We start from the raw sequence: 26,225 nt of genomic DNA on the forward strand, positions 1-26,225 counted from the left end.
TGATATACAAGTATTATTCGAGTAATTAATATAATTTTTAAGTTATGATCTGTCAAAACCATTTAATTTAAAAATTTTGATTTTAAAAAATATTTATTTTTATATGTACTGTGTTATTTTGAGAAATTTTTCTTATTGTTGAAGCGGAAATCAAATTTTTAGCGAAGGTATGAACATTAATTTAGCATTGGTAGCCTCGAATCGCACGAAAAATGAAGAGGCTGTGTCGTAACCCAAGTTCCAAATTAGGACTTGGTTCTGACTCCGCTATGTTGACAGTTTCAGTTCACTGTTTCGCAACAAATTCCATGTAAAACGTCAACATGTATAAAATTATGCAAAGAAATATAACATTATTTTACTCTTGTAAAAGGAAAATTGTAAACGAAAACGTTTTGACTAAAAATAATTATTGCTTATTCTTTGATGCAATTTAATGATAGAAATTCAGGCGAATATTTCTATACAATTGAACATAGTTAAAGGCATTCATTTTGCTAGTATGATATGTAAGATATTATCCAGCTTTGTCATTCTAATTGAAAAGCCTTAGATAGATCTTTGCTTTCTCCACTCGAATTTGCAATCGCTTAGATTGCATCGAAGATATCAACCGTTACTTTGTTCTCCTCTATATATACTCTTGACCAATGCTCTCAGTTTAAGTCCTAGTTTATGCAGATGTATTTTCTCTTAGATGATAACACATACAATAGATAACACATACAATATTCTCTCTCTTTTCTGGAACTTCTGTTATAAATTTTGTTAACTATTAGATATTGTTATTATCAATATTCTCATCTATTTTTAAAATTTATTATTAATAACTGTATTAGTAAAAAATAATATTAAAATATACAAATATAATTATTATTCGAGTAAAACAAGGTTGTGAGATAACATTTGATAAAACAAATCGCGTGAGAGAGAAGAATCGCGATGTGACTGCAGAAAATAAGGAATATAAGGAATAGAGGGAAGAGAACATATAAGCGGGTTCGTTGTCCTACCTGCGGTACTCTCGCGGTCCATTTTGCTCCTTTTCAAAAACAGACATACGGGCGTGCGACAGATGTACATACATACGCGATGGCGACCGTTTCGTGGACGAGGGCTGACGTCATCCGACGACAAACCTTTCAAGGAAGTCCGAGGTTGTCTCGCGAAGTCTCCCTTCCATGTTTCTCTCCTTTCTTTGCTTTTCTTACTCTCGTACGTACAGGGTGTTCCGTAGAATTTACCGTAGCTGATACCGTAGGATTTTTCAATTTGAAAGACGTTTCTTACTCAATATGTAATTTTCAACATTACGGTATTTACAATGAATTAAATAAGCTGAAGAAAGAAAAGGAAAAAAATAGAGATTCTGTGATTGTTGAAATTATATTTATATCAACTGCATAATATATTTGCTATTCATATTTTTACCTGTGCTCGCTTGAATATATTATGATTTATATTAACATCAGTAAATCATTTTACTTGCAGCACACTTTAACAATGCGTCTTTTCAAACGTTATACAGCCGATACGAGCCCGCAGCTTGTTTCGGCTGTATCTATCTCTCAAGATATTGCCGCTACTGTCGAAAGTAATGCTCCTGAGACATCGGAGAAAAAATCGAAGACAGACGACAGATTGGAAGATACCCTTCCAATTAAAGATGTCGACATGCAAAAGGAATCGGTGGATTCTTCTATTCTGACTCGTAAAGGTAGGAATATGATAAGTTATTAATATTTACAATATTACAACAGTGGATACGTACACATGTTTCGCATCTGTATCAGTGTACATCATTTCATTGTATAATAGTAAAGATTAATGGTAAACATTAATCTTGATTGACATCTTAAAATAGTAAAGATTAATTTTGATTGACATCTTATAAAATCAAATCGTGCACTCTTGCTCGTGCTTGAAAGGAATTTCGACTTGGGGACGAAAGATGGGTCAGAGATGGGATCAAATGAAGAGGTCGGACAGTTCCGAATTGCTTTCGGTATCGCGACGGCGACGACGATGGAGCCCGCATCGGAAAAGCAGCTACGATGAAACGTCGAACGAGAAAGAAAACGTAAAATATATAATAATATCTTAACACGCGTTATATGCGTGGCATAATCGCTTCAGCTAGGATGTTGATCGAATAAATCTCTCGTTGCGCGGAAGATGTTATTCTGACTAATCGACACTTTTAGGGTAATAGCGAGTTTCCGAGGCCAAAGAGAATTCCCAGGGTGGAATCGTTGAGAAACTTCTTTAGGACTGGTGGAGATCATTCTTTCAACTCCAAAAACCCTGCGAGAAACGCGACGATACAGGAGGAGGACATCGTCGAAATCAGACACTGCCCGATGGAGAAGACTCTGAGCGAAGGTACGATCAAGAAAATTCCGCTTCGAGGCTTCTGCTCCGACAATATCGACGTTCGCGAATTCGCTGGAATCGATCGAGAAACGTTCCTTCGTCAAAAGAAGTTACAGCTTAGTCGTAGCATTCAGGATCTTCAAGAACAGCGGCGAGTCTTGGATTATATACTCAAGAATCAGGAGATTCTGAAGACACAACGAGGCGACGCGTTCGTGAGAGAAACACTGGAGAACGTTGGAACGAATTCGAAGCAAATCTCCAATTCCGATTGCTCTACGGAAGAGACAAAGAGCGCCTCGATGCGAATGATTGATCATCAATCTGCTCCCGTCAATGAAATTAAGGAAAATGTTTGTCATTCCCGTGGACCCTCCACTACGCTGACCGGTTTGGAAGATCTACTGAGCAATCTGCGCATAGGCTGCGATGAAAGTGGCTACGATTCAGATAGTACAAGAGCCGGCGCGGATTCACCGGACAGTGAAAAATCGGCAGTGCCTTCGTTGTTGAAACCGCGTAGTTTTTCGTTAACGTCCGACGATTATCACGGTTTGTCGCTTCCGTTCCGTAGCGATGCACCGCGGAAAAAAGACGCAGCGATCGAACCCGATTCATCGGAAACGTGCACTTCGACAGTCGAGAAAGTCGATATCGCTGTCAATTCCTCGACAAGCAACGCTTCCTTCAATGATTCGACTACAACGCAAATTACCATTTTAATGTCGGAAGACGATACGGATAGCTGCGACGATGATACTTTCGCCGATTTCACAGAATATCAACCAAATTTAACGAGAACTTATTCTAAGAGGGAAGCGGATTTCTTTCCGCAGTGTCAGGAGGATGTACAAAAGCCAACATCTTCCGCGTCTTCTGCTCGGCTACGCGAGAATTTAACGAAACTCCAAGTGACGGAGAGTAATAATTTCGATGTTACTCTGACACAATGTGACGCTTCTGACGATGCTGATATGCGTAGCACCGATGATACTAAAACGAAAGTCAATTTCGGCGAGAAAAAACCTTGTGTAACGCCAGTAAATCATGTGTCTCAGATGGCGAAATTTCAGAATTTGCTAAAGGACAAGAAATATAGAAATCGCAAGTGCTCTAGTCCGAGTGTGTTACATCTTTTAGACCACGCTGCGCCTCCATGTAACGACAGTCCACCGGCTAATAAAGTCTATCCTTTATCTGAGAGGATGACTAACCCGCTACGATATTACAGTCCGAAGAGATCACGTTCCATCGTGGAACTAGATACAGCAGACGTGACGAGAAACGCGGCGAAAAGAGTGTTGACATTGAACGCTTGCGAGTCCGCTCCTTCCACAGCTTCGAAGACTGTCAACGAAAGCCTAGTACGACGCGAATTGAGAACGATGAAACTCACGGTGAACCATACAGCGGGTCTTGGTATCTCAGTGGAGCGATGCGAGGCGGTCAGACCGTTTTACGTGATCGCCAGGATGGATCCGGACGGTGAGGCGGCTAGATCGAAGCAGTTTCGTATCGGCGACGAGATCGTCCGAGTCTGCGGACGTAGAATACGCGGTATGTCGATGGCGGAGGCGCGAAACGCCTTGCGAAGCTGCGTCGGCACGGTCGAGCTGCAGATCGCGAGAGAACCGAAGAAAATCGGCGACACCTGGGACGACGTCTTGTCACGAACGCGAAGCGATCCTGATTCGTGGGTCTCGAAGAATCAGAGAACCGAATTTCAGCCGGCTTTCCGTGCATCATCTCCGACGAATACTGACGCATCTCACGCTGTTGATGAGACGACTACCACTAACCGGAAAATAACGGGGATGAAAAAGTTCCAGATCGTGAGGAAACGAAGCGCCGAAGCTCCCGCCGTTCGAGGTTCCAGTTTAACCATGGATCTGCTGACGATCGTATTAACTAAGGGTGCGCCGAAGAAATTGGGCTTCTCCATCGTTGGAGGTGTCGACAGCAATAAAGGGCGCATGGGTATTTTTGTGAAAGATATTATGCCCGATGGACAAGCTGCGGAAGAAGGTATTTTTTCTATCGAGACATTATATAATATGCGATTTATCTTAAAATATAAGATTAAATAAAATGAGAATAAAAATATACGAGAAGGAATGACGATGAAAGACGTAATATAATGAGGAAAAAACAGTTTCCATATTTCTTTGCTAATGTTATTAAAGGTACTCTGAGAGCGGGGGACGAAATTCTAGCCATTAACGGCTCCTCGTTAGACGGCCTAACGCACGCCAAGGCATTGCAAATGTTCAAGAACGCCAAAGCCGGGAATCTGATACTTCACGTTGCCCGAAGAGACCTGATGCATAAACGGTTGTCTCACAAATCATGCAGTTTAGAGTAATGCGATATTTAACCATTAATAAGCCGGTTAGTTTTTGCTTCGCTCTATTAACAGTCCCATTGAACAATATTTACTCGCTTCTTGCTTTCAGCGCCGTTAATTAATTATAATGTGATATTTAACAAAGATTTTGTTTTCTGTGTTGCAGATACATCACGCAATCAAAATCTTATGATTGCCTCAACAAGTTAACGAAGTCTGCCGACGAATAAAATTATTGCCATTAGTCGTTATCGAATTAATCTTTCATTGCTGTAAAAATATAATGAATTATTTTGAGAAATTTTTTCCTGATGATTCCTTAATGAATATTAAGTTAATAATTTATATTTCAAAAAAATATTATACTATTGATATCTTGCGTTCTAAATAATCTGCATAAATCTTGATTAACATCTTAATATATTTCCAATAATATCTATATGCAAAAGTATTTATATATGTGAGTGTGGGCCATAATCGAACCATAATTGTGATAGCAATCAATTATTTTCATTAATGAATGATATTTGTAATTCACTTCTTTTTCTGATAGATTTTTTTTGATAAATAAGAACATTTAGCATTATATATAATATTGATTTTGAAATGTCTAAAGATTCTAAAAAATCTCAGAGATAATAATAGTCTGCATTTATTTACACTTATATATGTTGCCTATTTAGTTAATTTATTTTATGTTTCAGAAAAAGAAGGAAAGTAGAGAAAATTAAATTATTATTATGTATTGCTATTAAAATATTTACATGTCAGAAACACACGTCTATTTACATATAAACGTTATACTCTAACGTTAAAGATGTTAATTAAAGAAATAGAATAGTTAACGCGATAACGATATTATACAGCTTTATAACCATGTCCTGTTAGATATAGTATGCTAACAACTTGGAATATGGTTTGACTTAACAGCATCGTGGGATTTAGCATATGTTTTTACTTAAAAACGTATTATTGTATAAATCGAACTACGTGAAAACTAAAAAAATGTTAGTTTTGTCCGAGAACACATAAGTCATTAATCATCGTTACTACAATAATTAGTAATCCTCATTAAGTTATTTGTTAAGAGACTGACATTATAAATGTCTACCTGCAAAATGCTGTGATATCGATTATAGTCGTATCAAGTCTAATATTATTACTGTATATTTAATAATAAATGTGATGTTAAATATAAAAACATACCTTTTATAAGCTTCCTCCTTTTAATTAAATACAGTATGCGAATTTTTACATTTTTATCTACAGTTTGTTGACGCTCGAATAGAAGACATATCGGTGAAGCAGTCACTAGACATTTATGTTTCATGTTTAATCAATCTTTAAACGATAAGAATGCCGTGAAATAAGATATACCCGTTCGTATCACCTTCAGTCGAACAGGAACATACACAAGTTATTTCTCATATATATTGTAAAATAATTATTACGGATTCTCGTACTTACCGTGGCGAAGATTACCATCGACAACGGAAACAAATTACCTGCTGTCAATTTGCACGGAACAACACTTCTGTACAGAATTATAATTAACAACGACTTTAATCTTGGTGAGAACTTATACCATTCCGCTGCATATCTATGGAAACAATATTTTTTAAAACAATTTTATACAAGATTTTCATCACTTCCTTAAGTCGAAGTGGAATTTATAATTTTTAATATCTTAAATATTTTGTATTGAAGATATTTTTATATTGAAGATATTATTTTGTATTTAATTTTTTTATATTACATGGATAATATTAGATCCAATTTTTTTTAATTGCAACTCTATTTCTAAAAGAAATTTTAAAATCGATTTGCAAGTTTCGAAACGTATAGAAATTTAGAATAAGATCGATATTTATAAATTTTGAAATATTTTCGATAAGCCAAATTCTGTAGAATTATTTCATATAAACGTAAATATGTAAAAATATAAAATTATTCTTACGCTCGATGGAATATATTTTGACTTTCGTCCATTAATTTCTGGCCGGAATAACACACAATCATCAGTTGTATCAACGCTCCCGTGATTATAAAGAAAAACCTAATTATTTCTTCCACTTGATCTAACACATAGACGATCTATAATATATATTAGATATCAAAAGTGTTATATATACATCCACATTCTATCTGAAATATAATTATATTTTTTTCACGAAATTTTTTAATATATAACGATTATGAGAAAATTGGCCATTTAAAAATGTGTCTTACGATACGTATAAATAATTACTTAGTGCTTACGCGAACTCCAAGTAAACTAAAAATCGTGCCGATGATTAATGAAAAGCTAATTCCCACAATCTTATGTGTATCGTTTAATAAATCAACATACCTACAAAAAAATAACGATTTTAATGAATTGCATTCTTTCATCATTTATATTATCTTCAGCGATTTCTCGCGAAAGATTGATCGGAAGATCGAACGCGTAAGAACTCACGCTTACTCTATAACAAGTTGATGTTTCTTCAAACACAAAATGTATTCTCGATATATCATTTTCTCGTTGAACAATTTATACTCCGTATTCGCGCGATATCCAGTCTCGTCGACTTCACGCATATTCGATACGTTCTCAATTTGGTGACTGCAATATGATTCTCGCGATATTTCGCGAAAAAATTTATTGCGGATGAATGTGTTTTTTTTATCCGCACTCTTATACTTACCCGATAACTTGGAATAAGCTACATGCGTGCGCGGTGCATGCAATATGCATAGTATCAGCAGCCACCATGATGGTCAGGCCCACCATGATCATGATAGTGGTGTATAAAAATATTCCTACAAAGTACTTATTTTGATCTATTCCATATTCGGCGTATATTGCTAAATGTCGCGGACGCGATTCATTAAGAGGTAGCACGATATCGAGAAGTATCGGTCCTAATGAAGGTATTGTGATAAACATTGTCGACATAACATATATCAAGACTGCAAATTTATCAATTTTATATCCATTGTTCTTTCAATAATATTTTTATACATAAAGTATATCGATTATTATACATATGTATATATATATATGTATATGTACATATGTATATGTATACATGTATATACTATACATATGTGTATATGTATACATGTATATATACATATGTACATACACATAATATTCTTGTAACGCATCACTCACTGGAATAAGATATTGTAAATTTCTGTGATATACCAGAATAATTTTTCATAATTTGAACCTCGAAATCATTCGTAAATATGTTCCAGTGATTTTCCATGGTTTCGTATAAACGCTGAAACTAATTACAAAGGACAAACATGAAAAAAATTATATATTACATATATATATATATATACAGAATGTTTCTTAATAAGTGCGAAAAATTTTAGGAGATGATTCTTTGTCGAAAATTAAGGGGGGTTTTTCATATAAACATTAAAAAGTTCTAATAAAAAATTGAATAGAGGTTGCTAGTTTCATCCCTTTATAACAATACGGGAGACTGAAAAAAATATTAATAAATAACCTTTTTACTAGTAGAAAATATCCACCTAATTTCATTTCTTTAACTTATTCCAAATTTGAGAAAAAAATAAAAACCTAATTTTTACTCCCATTTTTGGAGGAGTGTAACCCCACAGGGAGGGATATAGGAGTATTTGTTTATATAAAAAAACCCCCCTTAATTTTCGACAAAGAATCATCTCCTAAAATTTGTCGCACTTATTAAGAAACACCTGTATGTATATATATTATATATATGTGTATGTGTGTGTGTGTGTGTGTGTGTGTGTGTGTGTGTGTGTGTAATTGTTATAATAATAAGAGAAACAGAGAGAAAAAGAAGTTTTATTTAAGTAAAACTTAAAAATAAAATTAGCGATGACATTGACATTTTAAATATTTACCTTGCTGCGGTTCCAAAGCTGATTTATTAATTTTACAAGAAAAGCTATTGATACAATCATTTGATACAGACATTCAAAAATCATTTGTTTACTGTGTCTATGCATGTACAATGTTATGATCTACGATTGAATTATATTATAATCCAAAAGGAAAATATAATATAGCAACACATAATGTATTTGGCATATGGGCAGAAACTTTTAAAGACTAATCGAACATTCAGAAATTCAAATGTATTGATCATATTACCTCGAATGGCAAATAACTTAATTCGAGTGCAAAGCAGAATGTTGGCAATGAACGTCTCGCGAGCTTACGTTGGAACGGCCAAAGACCTAGGCACGACAAAAATTTTCGATTAATTTTATATTCTCGAAGTATATTTACCAGCATGATTTGCTTCTGCTTGTTACGACCGAAATGACCTAGTATCGCGTGCGCGTGTCGATCGATCTTTACACAACTGAAGAATCGGAAAGAAGTGTCGGAAGAAATTGTAAAATTACAGGATGTCAGATATATCGTTTGTTCGTGGTTACTTTATGTATCGTCAAAATTAAATTACTACTTGTCTCTGAAATGTAATTTCTTGTATGTCTCTTCAAAATGACATTTGCCCATGTCACATGACATGGTAGCTAGCCAGGATATGAAAATAATAAGAGTAGGCAAGTGTTTTCCACTTTATCTTGAATTTATCAAACGAATTTCTTTTTTATTCTCTCTTATAAATTTATTTTTTGTTCAAATAACTGATAAATGCAAGTATAGTCGTTTTCGAATGTCCCTCGTATGCATTTATAATTTATAAGCGTTTGTAGAAAAAGGTAATACATATCTTGAATTTATCAACAATTTTATCTTGAATTTATTACACAACGAAAATTTCTCTTTTATTCTCTCTTAAATTTTTTTTGTTCAAATATATTTTGTTCAAAAATGCAATTTCTTGTTTGTCTTTTCAGAATAATATTTGCCAATGTTACATAACACGATAGCTGGATATGAAAATAATAAAGAGCAGGCTCCGTTTTATCTTGAATTCATCAACAAATTTCTCTTTTATTCTCTCTTATAAAATTTTTTTTGTTCAAATAACTGATAATAAATGCAGATACGGTCGTTTTTGAATGTCCGTTGTATGCATTGTATAAAATTTATAATGCCTGTAAAGAGAGGTAATATATCTATCTGCTTACCTATTCTTATCAATATTTCGTAATCTTTCTTTGCAGACGTATTCGTAATATAACCAATCACATTGCACGATCATATACCCTTACGGACGCTGCTGTCTTTCTTTCTTGATAAGAGATTCAATCTCTAGACTATTTATAGACGAGACGAGCGTCGTAGAGTCACATTTATTGTGCTACGAGGTATACTTCAAGATGCGCTCTCAAGGAAATTCGCAGGTCTGTGCTTTCGTGTCTCAAAGAACGGTCTTCGCGAATAGCGTACGACCGGCCACATTAGTCGTAAGTAATGAAAAAATACGGGAAATATTATATGACGTCGGTGAAGATGTCGTGCGACATTTATCGGAGGTAAGTAAATTACTCGAGAGTAAAAATGACTCGGAAATTAACGCAGGAAAATAAAGCGCGAATCGACGATGCTTTTCAGAAATATCTCGGAATTCAATTTTACGATTACGGCTCGTTGGTGTTAATGCCCGGAATAATAGACTCCCACGTACATGTAAACGAACCCGGTAGAACCGAGTGGGAAGGATTTCATACCGCTACACAAGCGGCCGCGGCCGGTGGTGTTACCACGATCGTGGATATGCCTCTGTAATGATCTTTATTCTTCTCCGTCGAACGTTTATGAGCGCTAAAAAATTACCTTTATAACTTACACTATTTATCTCATGTTATAGGAATTCTATTCCGCCTACTACCACCTTAGACAATCTCAAAGTTAAGGCGAGGGAAGCGTACTCGAAAGTATTTATAGACGTTGCATTCTGGGGCGGTGTAATACCAGGAAATCAGGTATATTACAAGCGAATTTTTAGGTATATTTTTGCATATTTGAATACAATACACATATATATAAAATATACATATATGTATTACGTACAAAAATATTTTTGAAGAATGACGCAGGAATAGATGTCGCGAGAGATTAGTTCGAATCGTTCGAAATTAATTAGTCTTTAATTGATAGGAATGCCGTGAAATAAGACATGCCCGCTCGCACCACCTTAAATCGCGAAGTGACGTTTTATACGTTGTTTTCCGTGCATTGTAATAAATTTATAAGATCTTGCATTATACTTACCGCGGCGTAAGTTGTCATCGATAACGGAACTAATTTACCTGCAGTCAAACTGCACGGTATGCTACTCCGATAAAGTGTTGTGATTAACAACGATCTCATTCTGGGTGAATACATATACCATTTTGCCGCGTACCTGAAGAAACAAACATTGATAAGATCTTTGTGGAGTTTATCTTAAATTATTTCGTCTTTCTTGATTCACAGATGAAAAAAAATATTAACATTTTTTAAAATGTTTTAATTGATTTGAAATTGAATGTATATTATTTAGAATATGTTTTATCAAAATTATTATTTTGCATTACATATAAATATAATTGAATAAAGAAATTGCATATAAATATATTTGAGAGTATAAAATAGTTATATTACGCTCGGTAGAATATATTCTGACTTTCGTCTATTAACTTTTGACCAGAATAACACATTATCATTAATTGTAGTAACGCTCCCATAATTATGAACATAAATCTAATCATTTCTTCCATTTGGTCTAATACATAGACGATCTATAATATTAATATTAAAAAATATTATTCACGAAATTTATATGACAATATAACGAATTTCATTGTTGTATATAGAATTAGTTATTTTTAAAAGTAAAATTGAAATTTAGTTATTTTTATATTTAATACATTTTTTACAAAATCTAGTCAATATAGCAAATATATATTATTGAGAAAAATTGTTTTGAGAAATTTATTTTAAAAAAACATCTGCTATTTATTTTTGTTTTCAATGAATCTTATTGAAAAATAAATATTTAGTACTTACTCGAATCCCAATCAGACTTAAGGTTGCACCAATCAATAATAAAAAGAACACTGCAACTGTTTGATGCGTCGAATTTAGTATATCGACGAATCTAAAAATCACAATTATAGCAATAACAATAATCTTATGTTAATGTAACGCATCATATGCAAAATTGAAAAGTGATTCGGCGAAATGCCTTACTTTAACGCCAGCTGATATTTTTTTAAACATGTAATGTACTCTTGATATATCGCTTGCTCGTTCGACGATTTAAACTTTTTATTCATGCAACATTCGCACTTTTCCATATCTAGTTTCAACGTAATATTTTCAATTTGCTCACTGTGAAATATATATACGATTCCCTTTTTCTGTCTCTTTTTCTTATGATACGTTCTCTAAAAAACTCCAAATATTACACACACTTACCCGATAATTGCGAATAAACTGCACGCATGATTGGTGCACGTGAAATGCATTGTGTCGGCGCCCACCATAATGCTTATACCCACCACAATTATAGCAGTAGTGTAACAAAAAAGCGGCACGAAATGCTTGTCTTTATCTATTCTAGAATCAACTTCGACTGCCAGAATTCGTGGACGCGATTCATTAAGAGGCAACACGATATCTAAAAACGCCGGTGTCAACGGGATCACTATAAACATTGAACTCAAAAGATACATCATAACTGCAAAATTTCGTGAAAAAATAAATATATGTTCCATAAGTTAATAATCCAATCAAAATTAGACACCATCGTTAATTTAATTGAAAGATTTAGATGATATGGAGAATACTCACTTGAGTAAAATATCGTAAACTTTTGTGATATAATGGAATAATCTTTCAGAATTCGAACTTCCAAATCATTCGTGAATATATTCCAATGATCGTTCATAGTCTCGTATAAACATCGAAACTGATCATAATAACAACGTTTATGTCAAATAGAAAGAATCTTCGCGAGATTATGTGCGAGAAAATAGGCGACACACATTGCTCCAAAAAATTTACCTTGTCACGATTCCAAATTTCATTCCATAGCCGTACTAGAAAAGCAGACGATATGACCAATTGATAGCAACCTTCGAAAACCATTTGCGTGTCATCCCGATGATGGTATACCATTAATATCTATAACATTAATCATGAACCGGCATACATATAATAGAACAATTATATTGATATGCTAAAACCATATAAGCGCGTATATCTTGACTGATTACCTCGAACGGGTAGAAACTAATTTCAAGCACGAGATAAAAGGTCGGCAACAAATCTCTCACGAGCTTACTTTGAAATGGCCAGAGACCCAAACGTGATAAAAATATCTTATTGACATTGTATTCTCGCAAAACATGTACCAGCATGATATCCTAGCTTTTTGTTCAAGAGCAGTAATACAAGTGACATGTGCTACATGTACTATGGGTCCGCTTTGCTAAGTTCTTCAGAAATTATTAAGACCCTCCCATTTTGTAACCAATCGTTATGATAACGACTTTCTTGCAAAGGATTGTTTAACGGCAATTTGTGAACAGTTGTTTTATAAACATGCCGTTGAACGACTAAAATGTTGCAGTAATCGTCAAGTACGAGATACACAGCTATTCCCGTAACAATATATCTGTCTTAAAACTAAACTGACATTCTCCCATTCTCGTATCTCAAGTAGCATTTGTCGCATATTTTTTTCAGCGTAACACTCACATATGCAAAGTGGTAGCGTGGTTGCGTGACGCAGTAGAGATTCTATACGAGTAATAATAGAGTGTGAGTGAGAGCGAAACATCATGCATTGTCTTGCCGTTATATTGGTCAATGTCAATTTTACGTTTTTAGTGTGCGTTACTTTTAATAAACATAAAATGCAGTTTTAAATTGCTTCTCGTATCCGAAACGGAGTCTAAGTGATCAATTAACTTTGATTAACTCGGCAATTTTATAGCACGATTTGCAAGAATCTAATACACGGAATAGAGCAATAGAGCAAAATAATTCATACATCATCCCAATCATAACCGTAGCGTTAAATACAATTTTTATTTTAATATTTTTATTACATATATCCGTACACATTATCAATTGCAACTGATATTTAAAAATATTAAAATAAAAGTTGTATTTAAAAGATAATTTTTTAAATATTAATCGTAATGCTTCTCACAAAAATAGATCAACCTCTCATAGTCTAAAATTTTAAAATATTTTGCATATATTATTTCCGAGTGCCATTTGCTATAGCATATGATATGACTTGAGTAGAATATCTATCAAGCAGATAAATAATAGAGAACACCATAAGAATAATAATGCTGTGCACGAGGAAAAGCATTCTATATTATTTTCTTATGATAGTTGCGATTAATTTCTCTTATTTGTTACAATTTTTTTAGCACAACTTGCGATCGTTAGTAGACGCAGGTGTAGTCGGTTTCAAATGCTTCTTATGCCAAGGCGGAGACGACCAATTTCCACATGTCTCTGTGGACGATGTGGAGAAGGCTTTAAAGGAATTACTGCCTACAAAAACCGTACTAGCGGTACATCATTTACATATTCTTGTTACATCTATCCACATATTTACATGTTACGAGCGTTAATCGAGCAAATATACTTGCAGTTTCACGCAGAATACGGACAGAATGAAAAAACGAATCCAATCGGTATGTGTAAATTTATCTTACTTTTATCTTTGCAGGATTACATAATTTTTTCATATCATATTTTCAGACGATCCAAACTTATACGACACTTTTTTGCATTCTCGACCTGACCGCTTGGAACTTGATGCCATAAAATTAGTCTGCGATTGGTGTACAAAATATAAGTAAGAGATTCATTGTTAATTCCAATGTTTTTGTAAAAGTAATGTTGCATAAAACTTTCTAGCTTTCGATGCCACATAGTGCATTTGTCAAGTGCGGAATGTTTGGCGTTAATAAAGGATGCTAAGGCTCGTGGTGCTTCTTTAACTGTGGAAACGTGCCATCATTATTTAGTACTTTCCGCAGAGGAGATACCGAAAGGTGCTACTGAATTCAAGTGTTGTCCGCCAATCAGAAGCAAGAGTAATCGAGTAATTATATATAGATGAAATTTTTTACCTTACAAATTTTTATATTAATCTTATCTATCTAATTTTTATGTTAATCTTACCTATCTGGCGCGATTTCAACCTCATAAATATTATACGTTCTTTCCTTGACAATTAGATTTCTTAAATATTTGAAAAAGTTCGCTCTGTATGCATCTGTGAAATGTGCAAAAAGATACATAATAGATTGGTAACGTAATAGATTTGTAGATTTTATTTAAATATATACCATCAGAATCAAGATGGTTGACGAAAGAGAAGTAAAGTAACTAATATTATTCGATATTTTTTAATGTTACACGTACATGTGTTCAGGAACAATTGTGGCAAGGTATTAAAAGCGGAACGTTGGATATGATTGTCTCGGATCATTCTCCTTGCGTACCGGAAATGAAAGCTGGAAATTTTTTGACAGCTTGGGCTGGAATCTCTGAGTTGCAATTCGGTGTGTATTGATATAAAAATAAATTATGAAGCGATTTATCATATTATAGAAGATAATATGAAATGAGATTGTGAGAGAGGCAAGAAATTAAAACAGAAATAATTATGTTTTATAGGATTATCGTTAACATGGACAGCCGCGAGAACGAGAGACGTATCATTTTCTGATATCTCAAAGCTATTGAGCAGTAACGTTGCGAAAATGTGCGGTCTTGAAGACCGCAAAGGTAATTTGTCGGAAGGAATGGATGCGGATTTCGTTATTTGGAACCCGGAGGAAACTATTAAGGTCAGTTCTATATTATACAGTATATTTTAAGAGATTAATCTGAGTAAATACATCATTAGAAGAATGTCTTATTTTTCTAGATCGAGACAAATAATATTTATCATAAACACAAAGTAAGTGTGAATGGAATTAATACTGATTATAAAAATGGGAAGTATATGATGAACGTCGGATTTTATGAGCCTTCATATTTAATTTTGCAGTTAACACCATATCAAGGGAATATTTTATATGGAAAAGTAATCGCAACTGTTGTTAGAGGACAATTCGTTTTCAAGGAAGGAAAAATTCTCGATCAACCTGCGGGAAATTTATTGTTGAATGCAAATATTTTGCAAGAAATAGAAAATCAGTAAACTTTATTTTACTTTACAGCTCACAAGCTTATTTTACTTCAATTTTACTTTATAGCTTTATCATTCTTTTATTTCTGTTTTAACAATATTTTATCATAATAGAGAAAAAAGAAAGATATTTAAATAATAAATCATGGAAAAAATGTTTGCGTATATATAAATACACATGAATTTTATTTTATATCATTAATATAATCGCGCAGTTTTTGTGTCTTTCTAAGTGAAGAAGATTACTACTTATATATAAATGTTTGTCGCTGGTCTAGTATTAGAAATATCTGGTGATGATATTGTGAAACAGTTTCAAAATTCGAGAGAGAAATATTCGCAAAAGTGAAACTCTTCAACACCGATGGGCAACAGTAAATCTTGTCTGTGTCATATATTGGTCAATGGGGCACCAATATTCACAACAGATTGCACGTTCGAGAGTGTATAAAGTGAAATGGTTCAATTTGTAATATTTTATCGCTATTGTTTTACAATATTCATTTTTCACTTAATTTGCACGCATAGTATATTCTATATAGTATTCGAAAAAGAAAAAGAGAAAAAAATTATTATATAAGTTTATGATATCTCTATGAGACAAGTTTGATAAATATTTAAAGTATAAGTAAAATATATGTTAAACGTAAAAACATTTTAATATCGTTTAATGTGACATAAATCAATGTTTTCTCTGTGATATCTTTGTTTTTTCTTTCTTTATATATTTCATAATTTGTATATAATTTTTATAGGATTTTTTCATTTTTTTTAAATACATAACAGGAGCGTTATACGCGTATTTCGTTCGCGTACTTCATTCTATAGTTAGTTACAAACGCAATAGATGGAGAATCTTCCTCGAGGAGGATGGGAGTGACCATTCACCGCTCTGCTACCATGCATCTGCGGTATAAAAGCAACCTCTGTTACCGCGCGCTCAGTTTCATTCCGGAGTAACCGATTGTGAAGCAACACTTTCAACGTGAGTATCACGTGATAGAAAAAATCTTGTTCGGAAAAACAAATCTTGTTTTTCAAGAAAATTTGCACATATCTCGTTGCTACAATTAACATAATTAATTGCAAATTCATTCTTGTGCGCTTTTTTATTATAAAAGAATTAAACATCGCACTTTACTACAAATTTTTGTGACAACAGTTACCAATCAAAAATATTAATTTCAGTACAAAAAAATATCTATAAAAATATTATTTTTATCACACATTATTTATAGTTCAATTAGAGTTTTTTTCTTACTTTGGCTCTCTTTATTGCATGTTGCGACAAAATTCTCTTTAAATCGTTCCGATTTCATGACCTCGATCATTAAGGAGAGATCGGACCATCACTTAAATCGCTTTCGATGCCAATGAAACTCTTATTTCAGTGACCAGCATTCTGTTACCTTATATGTGATAACAACTCCATATTTATACGATATTTACAAGACATATTTTATAATCACTGCGTAAAAAAAGAATAATTTCTGTATAATTACAAATATGATGTGATAAATTACGAACTCTTTCAATTATTATATATATAGATATTCGATCCAAAAAGTCTCCAGTGTCTCTTATTTAAGTGTTTTAAAATCTTCTCTTGAAAAGTTTAGTTTCTAAGATACTTGAGCTTTTTTGAATTATATGAGTTTAACAATCTCCTTTCTTGTTTATTTTCAGATGAAATTTTATATTATAATACTGGCCGTGTTATTTCTGGCGGGCGTGACTTTGGCATATCCACAGAAAGATGGGCAAATCTTCAGTAATGAAGCGATACGACAAGCTCAGAATACCTATCTCATTCCTAAGGATGCGACTATACAGAAGGTTCAAGAAGGCATCGAACTGGCTGCTTACGAATCAATTCCCGGCGATCAGAGGATCAATCTCTTCGAAATCTTGGGCGAACATGTGCCACCTGAAGTGGTGAACAATCTTCAGACCCAAATCGATCAAATAGGTCGAAATTAGATTCGCACAATCGTCATCGTCATCGTCGTGTAAAAAAATAATCATGTTCTGCCTCCTTCGTACTTGTAAAAATATTTATGAACATACGCTTCTGTTTTTGTACCTTGTATCTATATTTTTGTATCTCGTAAAATTTTCTTTTGATATGTAGGTTTTCGTAAATAAATATATGAGAAAAACAGCTCATCAGAGTATCTACGTGTCACCCGCTTGCGATTACGTCAGTTCATGAATAAAATGAATAACATGAATAAAAAACAGCTTATTGATGGCGCATTAATAATATGCGTGTAAAAACGAAAAAAATATAAATATTAAAATTGTTTTAGCAAAATACGATTTGCGTATTTGTTCTTTACAATTTCACTAATGTATAAATAAAAGTTTCAAAATTCTATTTTGCATTGAAATTGACATACTTTAAAACGTACAGTTTGCTAAAATAATCACGTATTCTCGTAAAGATCGCTTAGTTTGAATTATGTATAGCTGCACTAACGATATATATTGTAGAGAAAGTTGCAGTAATCGTTAAAGAAGCGTACTTTCACTTCTTATATTCATCATGTTATTGAATAGATCTTCTATTCTACCGTTTATTATACGTCGTAGGAATTTCAATCTAATCAAGGCACACGACAGGATTATGAGATCGTATTTTTCGTGTTCTGTGCTAATTTTATTGTCTCTTATTATAATACATATTTATACTGAACGGAAGGTGCCGATTTATATTCATTTTTGTGTAGAACTTTCACTTTCTTTCATATATATACAACCGTTCGCGCGTGTAAATGAGGTAAATCTATCAGAGAAGTCGTTATATAACAATGTACAGTTCGATCACCTTACGTTGTGTTACAAAAGTTTAATAAAAAAATAGTTACCTTAGAGATGATGCATCCTGTTTCATTTTTTTTTGTAATCTCTCACACATACATTATACTCAAATCGTGTATATATCTGGTCTAATAGTCTAATAATATTATTGTATAATAGTTACGAATTTTTCTCGCGAGTAAGTAGGGCGTTTTAATAAAAACAGTCATTTTCATGTATCAACATTACATACATTTTGGAATATAAAAACCACAAATGACATTTGTACATTAATGATAAATAACTTAGAGCAATATTATCAGACATTAAGTGTACAAATCTCTGAGAACTAGGCAAATGAGTTTTGAATAATATTCATTTCTATGAATCAATAAGCCTTTTGTTTTTTTTAGAATATACATGCATGATGAGGGAAATTGCAAATATATTTTTAACTCTCTAAATAATCAAAACAGATTAAAAAATAATTAAATAAAGCGTATTGTTTCTTGAAATAAGAGGAAAATGATTTTACAATATTATCGATTATAATTATCTAATAAAATAGAAATATTTTAAAATAAAATTACATTAATAAGTGCCAAAAAAATTCGCTATCGGAGTCCACATTGTATGATAAATGTATTTAGTACATTGTCTTGCATCTATCATTATTTTTTTTATAGCTCGCAATCTATGTGTTAAAAATGCTTGTATCAATGCTGCTTATATGTTACATCATATTTCTTACATATGAAATACACATGTGAAATGTGAATATCTTTCATTGATTCAAAAATATTATGAGATACATGGATAACCTTTAAGATAATGCCTCTTGGAAGAAGGAGGTATTTTGAATTTATCTCGTTAATCAATTAATTATTTTTATACACTACATGTGTGAATATTGAAAACTTATTAAGATGGATGTATATTTTTATAGCGCAATATTTATTATCAAACGAGGAATGGAATGAGATATATACTTAATCATATACTTAACATGTACTAATCTTAGAAGCTACATTAATTAACGAAAACACAAAATTATAAATAAAAAAAGTAATTAAATATTTTCTTCGGTACTTTTTTTGAGGAAATAAACAAGATTGATATCTAATATAATATATGAGTAATATATAATTTATATGTATTTCAACATATTTTGACTTCATAAAAAATTTTATTCTTATGTACATTTGAATTGTGATTGCAGATTATTAATGTATATGTATATCAATCACTGTTAAAGTCGATGTATGAACTTACTGCATATTAAAATAAACTAAGTATACAAGTTAAATATTTAAGAACGAAATACTCGAGAATTTAAAAAAAGAAATAATCATTCAACGCCATAAATAATCATCTATAATTAATTCGCTCCAGCTCACTCAATGCAAGAAAATGTACTATTTTTATAGATTAGCTAATTGCTATATCTTAAGTAAGAAAGTTTCACTTAGAATCAGAATGGTATTTGTTGTGATTTTTTGTGTGCTTCCCTTTCAGTCTGCAGATCCTTTGTATTTACTTTCTATAAATATTTAGTAATTTAAAAAATGAGTAAATGAATTAAAAATGATAAATATTTGTAATCATATAAATAAATTAATATTTGTTTACCTAGATTTCTTGGACGCCCTATCATTTCTTTCCGAACTATCTTCGCGGGAACGTTTTTTGCTGGATGAAGAATGCGACGACTTACTTTTATCGCGCTTATCATGTTTACCATTCTTCTTGGGGCTAAACAAACAAATTTTTAAATTATAGTGACATTAAAGGAATAAAACTTAATGGTAATCACCTGTGTTTGGATGATTTGGAAGGAGACCCTTTCTTGTGCGAGCCCCCACTCCGTGATCGATCCGTTCTTTAATTATCGAAGCATAAGACTCACAATATTTTATAAAAAGGAAAACTTACATTTTACGGATAGAAATATATTATTTTTTAGCTACAATAAATCATATTTACCTGTGTTTGTCTGGTGATCGTTTATCCTTACTGCTGGATGAGCTTTTGCTCTTTGAATTCGCGGAACTCTTGTGCTTAGAATTATGTCTTATAAACAAAACAAAAGATATATGTATTTGCAATGTTTAATAAATATTAAATAGTTTAATAAAATATTAAATTTACGTGCATGATACCTGTCTTTTGAAGGAGATGGAGACTGTCGTCGATTTGATTTCTTCTTTTTGCTGGAACTATAATCTTCGCGATAACGATCATCTCCTATCTTGTCTTCTTCGGCTGCTTCTCGTTCTAAATCTGACCAATCTTTACCCGATTCCTCCGAGCTGCCTAATTCTTCCTCTAAAAAAGTACACCAAATAAAAAATGAAGTAAATTAAAAAATAAAAAACAAATTAATAAAATATAATTTAAAGAACAGCAGTACCTTCACTGTCAGTATCTTCAGAGGCTTCAGAATACTCAGTATCATCATCAGATTCTTCCTCGCTTTCCATATCGGATGGCTACAAGCAGATTAAATACAAATAGAATATATATATTTATAATATATATATAATTTCCATATTTTTAGAAAATTCGTAAAAGATCTCGCACCTCATATGCATCATCTTCTTCCTCTTCTTCATCTTCAACTTCTTCATTTTCTGCATCACTTTCAGGATCTAAGAAGGTCCATCCTCCACTCTCAAAGAACCCTTGAGGATCATCTGTTATAGTCTTCATAATCTTTGTCCAATTTAAAGATTGAACACCTTCCGAATATCGAATATCACATGAACTGAAAGAGGAAATAAATTTTATAAATATTATAAATATAATAATAATAATAATAATAATAATAATATATATATATATATATATATATATATCTTCTTCAATATGAAAAACTATTAACTTTATGTTAAGTAATATAATATCACTTACTTTAACCATTCTTTGACATGATCCAACATATTCATAGGAATAGCGTTTACCATTGCCACCTTTCTGTGATAATCTTTGAAGACAAAAATCATGTCAAAATTCTTTAAATGGAATTGTACCCTTTCAAAATGAACCAATTCAACATCTTCCAATGTAATGACAAATGGAGGCTGAAATTCAATGTAACATATAATGCATCACTTTGTTTTGAAATATTGATTTTGTTTTATTACAACATATACGTTACCCATTCTGTGAGATTAACTAAACATCCGCTAGTTGGTTGAAGCAAGACAGTACTCCTATATGGTGCACCAGGAAAACCCAAGTCCCGAAATGGAGTATCAAATTCAATCTCTTGCTTTGTCATTCCTTCAACCTGTATACAACATACAGATACAATATCATTAATATAAATATATATGTAATATATATAAATACTAATAATCTATAATATTATGCACACACCTTTTCACAGAAACTTTTAAAAGCAGTTTTTAATTTATGTCTCAATTCTCGTTCCGACTGTTCAGCAGCAAGATCGTCACGATCATGCATGTGTTGATGTTTACCCAAATCTGTAGTAATTTCTCCAACTTCGGTATAAAATTGTACATCTACATGTTTCTTCTTACCAAACATAATAGCATGCTGAAAATTTATATAAATTATATTAAAATAATTCAAAATTAATATCGCTTTGTGTATAATATAATAATGTGAAAAGATATTTTTTTTAGATATTCTTTAATACATACTTTTAAATGGAAATGAAGCAATATAATCATTTCACCATCGCATGGCTGGAAGAAGGCATTCTTAATATTATTATAGAGAATGTCCACTTTATCACCACGGACCGAAGTGTACCGGAATCCATTTGTGTGCGCTTCTAAACCGCCCGTCATTCTCTTTGTGACAATATTTGGTCGAATGTACAGATCTTTTAATTTTGGATTGCCTTTATTTTGCGACAATATTAAGGTATCCTGTTTCACGAGATCCTCCTTCTCTCTTTCTTCGGCTTCTCGATTTTTAAACTTCTTCTGAACCTCTTTAATTAGCCTAAAAGCTGTATTTAAATTTGACGACGGTGCGGAGATCTCACCGGGTTCTTTGGTATTTGTGCTTCGATATGTTACTTCTTTAACAAACGTTGCATCGGGTTGAGGATAAGATCCACCTTCGTTTCGTCCCATTGTTGCACCAGGATGAAAAAAGTTTATTCTAAGGTACGTATAATCTCCTTCTACCGACTGTGAAATGTTCTTAATTGTCGATATGTGGAAGGGTACTGGAATACCAGAAATAGGTAAAATTACAGTCTCGTATTTCTTATCCACATATAACTTTAACTCCTTGACCTCTGGTTCACGTGGCATATGGCTCAAGTTTTTATATGATACTGTGGATTTACGTATTTTCTCTTGTTCTTTGCCGCCAGATTGCTGAGCCAATCGAGCCTTAGCAATTTCGTTCAATTGTTGAGCTAACTCTTTCTGATGTTGCTTTCTCTTCTCTTCTGAACTATGCTCTGTTCTCAATTTAGATTCTATTACAGCTGTTCTTTTTCCACGACCCAGGACGACCTCTGGCTTTGGCTCGTTTTCTTTTCCACTTCCCTCTTCCTCTTCATCTTCATCATCTTTCACATATATACCTATATTTTTCACTTTCTTTTTTGACGGAGTCAAATTAGTAGCAGGCTGTCCTTCATTCACCATAACTGTATCGCCTATGAAAAGAGCGTATATTTTTCCTTCCTTATCTGTTGCATCTGGATTAGGAAGGTTTGAAAGACCAACATTAACATTGAATACCATGCCCTTTTTAGCTATTGCATTAGTCTTTGGGCCCAAAAGTAAAGAACTTTCCTTAAATTCAATGCCCATGGCAAATCCAAAATTCTTGGTCAAATGATTTAACATTTCTGATTTCTCATCTTTTACAAATTTAATACCAGCCTCATATACTTCGCTTATTTTTGTTCCTGCAATTAACTTTTTCAAGATCTCTTCTTCAAGTTGTAACAAAAAATTGTAATTTTCCTATAAAAAAAAATATTATAAATTATAACATAGAGAATTTCTATATTTTCTATAATTTAATAAGAGTTTGTATATATATTATTACATAATTAATTTTATATATAATTTTTGTTTCTTACCTCAATTATCTTTGTGGGATTAACCAATAAAGTTCTTACTATATTTGAACAGTAGGATTTATAACGTGCTCCCAATGAACAAACAATAACACCAAAGTGAAGAGTAGTATTTTTGTCACTGCTAGCACTAAATTTAAGCGAATAATTTCCACCACTTTGTATAATGGCAGGGTAACACATATCAACTTGGTTAGTATCTACACCAGTTACATATTTTTTATTTGAGATGGCTGCATCTACGCCTTCTGCCAATTTTGAATGTTTAACTTTCTGAAATCGATATATTTTTTTTTATATATTCTTTCCTTTTATAAATTTAGTTATCCAATATGCAATTGATGAGAAACTGTACCTTGTCTGAATCTATAATCTCCATTATCTGGTCTTTCAGATACTTGTTAAAAACATCTACTGATACGAGACAAGCTTTCTTTATAGTAAGTATTTCACTGTCTTCTTTTGGACACATAATGTAAGCAGCTGCAGCACTTACATCAATCTAAATTTATACAGAGAAAAAAGAGAGATAATATTTTATGATTTTTAAATATATATTTGTGTATTATCTTTTTGTCTAGAAAATATCTTGTACTTACTGTATCAAAAGATTCGTTTTTTAAAGCCGCTCTCCAAGCATCCATAAAAGCACCAGGATAATTCTCCTTCAAAAACATTCCCAAAGTTTTGCCCTTTTTGCTTTGTTTCATCACTTCAATGAGTTTTCCAAAGTTTGCTTTATCTTCATCACTCTTTAAGAATGTCACAATCATATTACTTAATATTACTGAGAATTTTGATAATGGAATTTCTTACATAAATTGTGCAATATACATACTCTATCTCTGACAAATAACTTTACAGGCGGTACACTTGTATCTTCGGTTTTGTGATTTTCTACTTTCCTCAGAAATTCAATTTTCTTTTTGCTGGCTAGGAAATTAATAGATTCCTCTGCCAGAATCATTATTGTATCCGTAAGCTCATAACTGAGCAACCATGTCTAAAATATTTATATAATTATATTAAATTGTTATCTTTCTCTCTTCTATTCGATGAACACAATTTATCTTGATAATATAAATCTAAATTTACTCTATGCTATATCTGATCGCTAAATCTATAATCTAAATAAATATAAAGAACAATGAACATTTTTAGAGACTATCAGCATCCTGACAGATTACTTGTAATTAATACGGAAGGTTTATAGTTAGGATTTATGAAAACTCTTTCCCCAAAATACACATACTTGCAATGCTATGGACTTGCTGTAGACGATGTCTTCGTCGGAGCCGACAGCAGAGACGAGACAATCCATTTTTCCGAAACTGTCATCCGTGCCGACTTCCCCATCCTGTCGAGAACAAAAGATATTGAAGTAAATACAAAGATTTGACTCGCCAGAGATACTGGAAAACACCGCTGAACACGTGCACCCAACAGGGCACGCTTACCTTCCATGCGGCGTACAGACGCTTCATGCGTCGAAAAAACATATCTTTGTCAAGAGACACGTTTGCCATGATTTCTGTCTGTGGGTTGAGACCAAAGCTACCTGTGGCTATTCTCTACGCCGTATTCTGCGCGTCAACAGCGGTCTCAACGTTTCGTTCCTCGCCGCCGTTGATAATAACTGGCAGCGATCACGGCTGCGATGGCGGGATTTATACGGATTTACATATATAACCAAACCCGCAAAAACACCAAACACACGCAACACACCGCGATGCTGCGAATTATGGGTCCTCGTACACAGGACGCGGCAACGCGTCCCGCGCAGCTTCTTCCGTACAAGCGGAAGATTGATTGGCTGCCGCGCTTGTGTTCCTTACGTGACGCCGGGTGGAGACACGTGACTCGTGCATCGGCCAGTAAAGTTGTCGCTTTTCTGGAAAGAATGAAAACGTCACGATACGAGATGAATGTGCGTTGTACAACCGTCTTATGGCGCATGTCCAAAATTTTTTGCGCTCCGAAAGTCATTCACGTCGTTTACGGATCATTGAACCTCCTCTACGTTATTCTATGAAAAATCGGAATTAGAAATTGGAAAAACCATGTATTTTTGCGTGGATTTCTTTTTACGTTATATCTAAAATTAAATTAAAAACATTTCTCGTGAGATATTTATAATATAATCATTATTATAATTATTATAATAATAAAAATGATACATGGTTCGCGGGAAATGTTTCGATTTTATTATGTAACGTTTTCAGACGCGTTCTTACTTAAAACGATCTTAAAAGGCACTGAGTACAGAGAAAATGGTGGAGCCAATCAGCAGTCGTTACATTAATCGAGCTCTAAAGATCTATTTTTAGCTAAATCAAAGCAGGATAAAATGAGGTAGATATATACTTGTAAGAAATTTGTAAAAGAAAGAAAGGAAGAGAAATGTGCAAAAAGTTTGACTGAAAGGAACAAAACTATAGATTACTTTCATCTTGACAAAACAAGTGCTGAAGGCGTTTGACCAATCGGAGCAAAGATTTCTTTATCCTGATTGGTCGATCAGGCGGCG

General features: G+C 33.0%; 6 protein-coding genes and 1 long non-coding RNA gene across 10 annotated transcripts in view; 3 read left to right on the forward strand and 4 right to left on the reverse strand.

Moving 5' to 3' along the window:
• LOC145962064 (uncharacterized) overlaps positions 1 to 5,903 on the forward strand; it is an 83,636-nt gene extending 77,733 nt beyond the window's left edge. For 2 of the 3 annotated variants that reach the window (XM_083082855.1, XM_083082854.1), the window contains 5 exons: positions 1,492 to 1,717; positions 1,929 to 2,080; positions 2,205 to 4,398; positions 4,557 to 4,704; positions 4,884 to 5,903. In XM_083082855.1, coding sequence (XP_082938981.1) covers positions 1,504 to 1,717; positions 1,929 to 2,080; positions 2,205 to 4,398; positions 4,557 to 4,704; positions 4,884 to 4,947 — 2,772 coding nt within the window. In that variant the 5' untranslated portion in view covers positions 1,492 to 1,503 and the 3' untranslated portion in view covers positions 4,948 to 5,903. Of the gene's footprint in view, positions 1 to 1,491; positions 1,718 to 1,928; positions 2,081 to 2,204; positions 4,399 to 4,556; positions 4,762 to 4,883 lie in introns of all 3 variants that reach the window. The other variant, XM_083082856.1, reaches the window with a different exon arrangement.
• LOC145962073 (odorant receptor Or2-like) lies at positions 5,897 to 9,280 on the reverse strand. Its single transcript, XM_083082876.1, has 9 exons — positions 8,853 to 9,280; positions 8,603 to 8,722; positions 7,875 to 7,992; positions 7,405 to 7,669; positions 7,182 to 7,322; positions 6,977 to 7,067; positions 6,675 to 6,811; positions 6,185 to 6,317; positions 5,897 to 6,107 (listed from the first exon to the last, which is right to left on the reverse strand). Exons 1-9 carry the CDS (start codon positions 8,994 to 8,996, stop codon positions 6,054 to 6,056), a joined length of 1,203 nt encoding a protein of 400 aa, XP_082939002.1. The 5' UTR covers positions 8,997 to 9,280; the 3' UTR covers positions 5,897 to 6,053.
• Positions 9,281 to 9,949: 669 nt separating this feature from the next.
• Positions 9,950 to 16,525, forward strand: LOC145962076 (allantoinase-like). Its single transcript, XM_083082880.1, has 11 exons — positions 9,950 to 10,150; positions 10,230 to 10,399; positions 10,486 to 10,600; positions 14,048 to 14,194; positions 14,275 to 14,317; positions 14,385 to 14,481; positions 14,544 to 14,730; positions 15,064 to 15,193; positions 15,309 to 15,481; positions 15,562 to 15,594; positions 15,685 to 16,525. Exons 1-11 carry the CDS (start codon positions 9,995 to 9,997, stop codon positions 15,835 to 15,837), a joined length of 1,404 nt encoding a protein of 467 aa, XP_082939006.1. The 5' UTR covers positions 9,950 to 9,994; the 3' UTR covers positions 15,838 to 16,525.
• Positions 10,612 to 13,021, reverse strand: LOC145962083 (odorant receptor 2a-like). Its single transcript, XM_083082888.1, has 9 exons — positions 12,878 to 13,021; positions 12,666 to 12,785; positions 12,453 to 12,570; positions 12,078 to 12,339; positions 11,850 to 11,990; positions 11,667 to 11,757; positions 11,262 to 11,398; positions 10,890 to 11,022; positions 10,612 to 10,811 (listed from the first exon to the last, which is right to left on the reverse strand). The coding sequence occupies exons 1-9, from the start codon at positions 13,019 to 13,021 to the stop codon at positions 10,758 to 10,760; spliced, it is 1,200 nt and encodes a 399-aa protein (XP_082939014.1). The 3' UTR covers positions 10,612 to 10,757.
• Positions 16,465 to 18,008, reverse strand: LOC145962084 (uncharacterized). Its single transcript, XR_014435802.1, has 3 exons — positions 17,353 to 18,008; positions 17,087 to 17,234; positions 16,465 to 16,731 (listed from the first exon to the last, which is right to left on the reverse strand). It is a non-coding gene; the product is annotated as an uncharacterized LOC145962084 (long non-coding RNA).
• On the forward strand, positions 16,632 to 17,986 carry LOC145962082 (uncharacterized). The gene is made up of 2 exons (XM_083082887.1): positions 16,632 to 16,810; positions 17,512 to 17,986. The coding sequence occupies exon 2, from the start codon at positions 17,512 to 17,514 to the stop codon at positions 17,803 to 17,805; it is 294 nt and encodes a 97-aa protein (XP_082939013.1). The 5' UTR covers positions 16,632 to 16,810; the 3' UTR covers positions 17,806 to 17,986.
• Positions 18,009 to 18,449: 441 nt separating the features above from the next.
• On the reverse strand, positions 18,450 to 25,568 carry Dre4 (SPT16 homolog, facilitates chromatin remodeling subunit dre4). 2 transcript variants are annotated; one of them, XM_083082847.1, is made up of 17 exons: positions 25,156 to 25,566; positions 24,951 to 25,055; positions 24,537 to 24,701; positions 24,298 to 24,450; positions 24,054 to 24,200; positions 23,702 to 23,971; positions 22,293 to 23,582; positions 22,003 to 22,185; positions 21,782 to 21,913; positions 21,535 to 21,704; positions 21,205 to 21,388; positions 21,035 to 21,113; positions 20,784 to 20,949; positions 20,608 to 20,694; positions 20,438 to 20,503; positions 20,254 to 20,376; positions 18,450 to 20,164 (listed from the first exon to the last, which is right to left on the reverse strand). In XM_083082847.1, the coding sequence occupies exons 1-17, from the start codon at positions 25,222 to 25,224 to the stop codon at positions 20,158 to 20,160; spliced, it is 3,396 nt and encodes a 1,131-aa protein (XP_082938973.1). In that variant the 5' UTR covers positions 25,225 to 25,566; the 3' UTR covers positions 18,450 to 20,157. The 2 variants fall into 2 exon arrangements, with proteins under 2 accessions (XP_082938973.1, XP_082938974.1); XM_083082848.1 differs by lacking the exon at positions 20,438 to 20,503 and having other exon boundaries at positions 25,156 to 25,568.
• Between the last annotated feature and the right edge of the window lie 657 nt (positions 25,569 to 26,225).

This window comes from Camponotus vicinus, unplaced genomic scaffold, assembly GCF_025532165.1.
Source record: "Camponotus vicinus isolate PSW18456_S1 unplaced genomic scaffold, iyCamVici1.0 SCAF_11, whole genome shotgun sequence".
In the NCBI taxonomy this organism is placed as follows: Eukaryota; Metazoa; Arthropoda; class Insecta; order Hymenoptera; family Formicidae; genus Camponotus; species Camponotus vicinus.